General features: G+C 57.2%; 1 protein-coding gene across 1 annotated transcript in view; it reads left to right on the forward strand.

Annotated features, from left to right (window-relative positions):
- Positions 1–2900, forward strand: part of BARHL2 (BarH like homeobox 2) — a 3947-nt gene extending 1047 nt beyond the window's left edge. Inside the window, exons 2-3 of the mRNA XM_057373231.1 lie at positions 1181–1406; positions 1917–2900. Of these exons, the coding sequence (XP_057229214.1) occupies positions 1181–1406; positions 1917–2229 (539 nt within the window). The 3' untranslated portion in view covers positions 2230–2900. The remainder of the gene's footprint in view (positions 1–1180; positions 1407–1916) is intronic.
- The last annotated feature ends 1921 nt before the right edge of the window (positions 2901–4821 follow it).

The following is a 4821-nucleotide window of genomic DNA, read 5'->3' on the forward strand; positions in this document are numbered from 1 at the left end:
TTTTTTTTTTTTAAATCTGTTGGCCTTTCCTTCTCTTATTTATTTTTTTTTTAATTTGGGTTCCCTATTTTTAAGGAAATAGCCCGAGCAATGGGATCGCATGGGAAATCAGACTGTATTTATTTTTAATGCAAATGCACATAAATGATTCTCCGGCTTTCTAAGAACCGGCAGCTCAGCTGCACTTAGTGCATTCAGCCTTTTCATTTTTGCTCATTCGATCTAAAATGAAGRTAAACAATTCTACTTCCCTAGCAGTCAATACCAAATAAAGGAAAAAAAAACCAAACCTCAACCAACTCACACAACTTTTAATTAAAAGTAAAATAATATTAATAATAATAACAACAACAACAACTCGGCCCGCGCTAGGCGTAGGGAGATGTGAGGGCTTTGTGCGTTTGGCAAAACCCTTGCGTTTTCCCTGCGCCAGGATAGAACGTTTATTTCTCCGTCTTCAATTTTTTTTTTTTTTTTCAATTAGGGATTTCGTGTTGATGGGGAAGCCCCTGCCGTGCGGGGTTCGGAAGTGGAAATAGCTATGTGTGCGTGGAAAGGGGAAAGGAGGAAAAGAGTGAGGAAAGGCGAAGAGGGAGAGGAAATATTTTTCCTGCGGTATCGGCGGAGCTGTCCTCCCCGCAGGCAGCCCGGTGCAGYCGAGAGGCAACAAGACAAATTTTCCTAATTTTGCCCAATTGAGCTATTTTCGTCAGGCTCAGAGCGGCGCGGTGCCCGCGAGTGCAGCTCATTTTGCTCTTTTAGCATTAGCATACGAGTGCCCAAACCAGATGTACAGTCTGGTCTGGCCATTTTTGTGTGCACCAACCTCCCCAGTGGGTCAATTAGGGAGATTATTGTTCTTCCTGCGGGGAAGATCAAGGAGCGCCACAAACTGGGGCCCGAGTGGAGCCGGATTGACAGATCGATTTCCCGGCGTTTCGGGCCGGGGGGAGAGGGCGAGAAAATAACGAAAGCCCTGTAGTTGGGAAACGGAGAGCGAGAATCCCGCTGTTTCCCGGACGGGCTCGCTGCCACCGCCCCCCGCCATACTTGACCGTTCCCCCCGTGCCCCGGAGAAGCCCCCGGGGAGGGGGCGGCGAGGCCCGGTAACCGCGGCGGGGCGGGGCGGGGGCCGAGCCGGTGTCCCGCCGGCCCTCACCGCTCTTCGGCTCACTCGCAGGGACAAAGGAGGAGGGCGATCGGGAGATCAGCAGCAGCCGGGACAGCCCGCCGGTGAGGGCCAAGAAGCCTCGGAAGGCACGGACAGCGTTCTCCGACCACCAGCTCAACCAGCTGGAGCGCAGCTTCGAGCGGCAGAAGTACCTGAGCGTGCAGGACCGCATGGACTTGGCCGCCGCCCTCAACCTCACCGACACGCAGGTCAAAACCTGGTACCAGAACCGGAGGTAAGGCGGGTCCCGGCAGGGCGGCGGCCCTGGGTCTCCCGGGAGAGCCGGAGGGCGGGCTTGCGCCGCTGGGTTCCTGTCCGCGGGAGCCCGGGGTGCTGCGGGGAGCTCCCGACTGCTGCCCCGCGCCCTCCCCGGCGGTGGGCTGGGAGGTCCGGCCCCTGTCAATGCTGCCGTGATTTTCTGTCTCATTACATACGGTTGCAGCCACCCTAATTCTGTCGCAAACCATTAGTGTCAGTGCGTTGGGATCTAACCGTGTACCGCGGTTATTAATTTGGCCGGAGTCGCCGTATACATATGTCGGGGGGTGCGGGGCTCAGAGGGGAAACCGGGTAGTGCCGGGAGGATCGCACCGTGTGCGGGCCCACGGGGCAAGTGCGCCCCGTCGGGGCCGCGTGCTGCGGGGCCAACAGGGGATGGGCTCGCCGCCCGCGGAGCCCCGCGAAAGCGGTCTGGGTGCCCCATCGCGTAGCCCGCCCTGCAGCCGCCTCTTGCTCTCCCCGGCAGGACGAAGTGGAAGCGACAGACGGCGGTGGGCCTGGAGCTGCTGGCCGAGGCCGGGAACTACTCAGCGCTGCAGCGGATGTTCCCTTCGCCCTATTTCTATCACCCCAGCCTGCTGGGCAGCATGGACAGCACGACGGCGGCCGCGGCGGCCGCAGCCATGTACAGCAGCATGTACCGGACTCCCCCCGCGCCGCACCCCCAGCTCCAGAGGCCGCTGGTGCCGCGGGTGCTGATCCACGGGCTGGGGCCCGGCGGGCAGCCGGCCCTCAACCCCCTGGCCAACCCCATGCCCGGCACCCCGCATCCCCGGTGAAATGGCACCGCGGTCCCCGCAACGAGCCCTTCCCCTCCCCGTCCCCAAACAAGCCCCAGCACCGCAGAGGAGGAAGCGAGGGGAAGCCGAGGGGCAGGAGCTTCTGCAGGCAGTCACCGGCCACCGAGGGAGGCGATCAGTCAGAGCAGGGACTCTTGAACCGTGAACCCCGAGCCAAGCCCGTAAGTGAAACGACCACACGCGGGGGAAGGCGGGCAGAGCCGCGGGGCGACCCGCCGACCTCGGCTACTGCGAGGCAGGACTTGGAGCTTGGAGAGAGAGTTACGGAGGGGGTGGAGGAGGAGGAGAGGGAGAGGGAGCCCGAGCCCGCCGGAGAGACTAATGGCTGCGGAGGACAGAGGGAATGAGAGCGCCTCGACCCCCGACCGGCGGAGAAGACCGGGGGAACGGAGAACTTTGCACTGATTTTTCTCATTACCTTTTTTTTTTTTTTTTTTTTWTTGAAAAGTGGCATGCTCCCTAATGCGAACAGAATTGTACAGACCGAGTGCTGAGTGCTATATCATATTTATTATATGTCGTCCAAAAAAGGAAAAAAAAAATCACTTCTATACGTTAGTTTAAAACGAACAAACGTGGTTCTTCCCTACCCCTTTTCATGTCTTTTTGGATTCAGTAAAATAAATGCTTAGATGACAAAATATAGATTTTTTTTTTGTGACTGAAAAATCACAGGGGAAAAAAACAGAAAAGAAAAGAAATAAACTTTATCTTTTTTTAACAAACGCGAAAATTCAAGGTAGCTAATTTCCCCGTGACRAGAACTCAAGAAATTCGGAGTAGAAAAGGCAGATGCCACTTTTGTATTTTGAGTATTGTATTGAATATATTTTGAATTTTAGGCTTGTTGTTTCTTAACAGGCGCTGTTTTTCCCTATCTGTATTTTAAAGGAAAACCAAATTCCCCGCAGGTGTCGTGCCCTTTGCTGTTATTTTAAGCACTTGGGCAGGGCGGCAGCGGGCAGAGGCTCTGGCCCCTTGGGCGGGTGCGGCGGGGCCGGGCAGAGCTTGGGGACRCGGCCCCTGTCTCCGCACGGAGCTGGGACAGGCAGCGAGCGCCGGCGGTCGGGGTGAGTAACGAGGGGAAACAGGCAGGGAGGGCGGAGAGGTCCCGGCGGGCACGGAGCTCCCGAGCCCCGCTGGCCTTTGAACTTTATTGCTGTGTGTGCCCGTTCCCCCCCCGCAACCCCTTCCCCTGACAGGCAGATTCCCTGCCGAGCGCCTCCCTTCCCCATGCCGGCGTGGGCCGCCCGGTTGTCCCGTGGGGGCAGAGGAGGCGAGGGCCGGGACTGGGGGCTGTGACCTTCCGCTGGACTCTGGGGACGGCTCTGTCCCCAGCCTTTGGAGGCGAACACCCCCTTGCGAAATTAGAAAGTTATACAGCAATTACCTATAAAACATTCATAAAGTCCCATATTATCCTCTCCTCTGAGGGTTTGGCGGTTTTTTTCCCCCCCTCTCTATTTTTGCTCGTGGGTCCCCTTTCTTTTAAGATAGAAGGAAAAAAAAAAAACAAACAAAAAAGGAAAAGAGAAGCCTCCGGGCACGTTTATTTGGGCTTTGCTAATTAGCGAGCGGCTTGCTGATTTCTGTGCTAATAAATTCGCGTTAAAACCATATTGACCTTTGCCTTGATCTAACAAAAGGGGAGCGGGTCGGAAACGCCCACTTCGGTTTTTGCCCGTGTTGCGGCGGCTGCTGAGTATTCCCCCGCGCCTCCGCCGTGGCCCCCAAATACCCCCGCAGGAACGAACAGGAAGCAGGTCCCTGAGTAGCCAGGGCAGTCCGTTCGCCCCGCATCGCCGCCGAGGTTTTCCCGGGAAAGCCATCCTATGCGGGCTGGGGAAGGAGGTAGGAAATTTGGACTCGTCAGGTCCTTTTCCTTAGTCTAAGCAACAAATCTTTCACGAAAGGAGGAGATCCAGCTGGAAAAGCTAGTCCCAGCTCGTTGTTCTCGATGGCTCTCGATGGTTTGACTGCATAAACTCGCTGAAAAGTAGTTAGAACAAGAAAGGAAAGTTCATGCAAAATAGATGAGTGGCCCCCTCACGAGCAGGGCCTGCCGCGGGGCGCCCACCGGGGCAGGGAGTTTTTGGCGCTTTGGGAACGGCAGCGGACCGGAGCGAGAGAGGAGTGAGGCGGGGCTGGGAGGCTGCCGGTGCCGTGTCGGATGGTTTCTAAAMGGGCTGCCGAAGGAGAGGAGCGAGGAACCGCCACCTCCCGTGATACATATTTCCAGATTCAACTGAAAAGTGCGTGTAAATGGGAGAAGGTTTGGAGCAAGAATCGCTCTCTTTCACTGTTCCAATGTGGAAAGCAGGGCTGGAAACATAAGTTTGTCGTTTGTCCCGCTGCCCTTTCGCGCCGGGATAGAGCCGCCCCAAGGTTAGGCTGGCCCGAGATTGCCCGGCTGGGTCGCCTGGCTGCAGCCTTGTAAGAAGGCTCTGTTCCCGTTCGCTCCCGGGGCGCGGCGGCAGGACAAAGAGGCGGGCGCCGGGCCGGGATGAGCGGRGCCGACTCCCGCCGCCCGGTGCAGCGCGGTGAACGGCACAGCGCGGGGCCAGGCACCGC

The sequence above is a fragment of the Malurus melanocephalus genome, unplaced genomic scaffold (assembly GCF_030028575.1).
Source record: "Malurus melanocephalus ecotype Western Australia unplaced genomic scaffold, MMel_1.1 scaffold_8, whole genome shotgun sequence".
Classification (NCBI taxonomy): Eukaryota; Metazoa; Chordata; class Aves; order Passeriformes; family Maluridae; genus Malurus; species Malurus melanocephalus.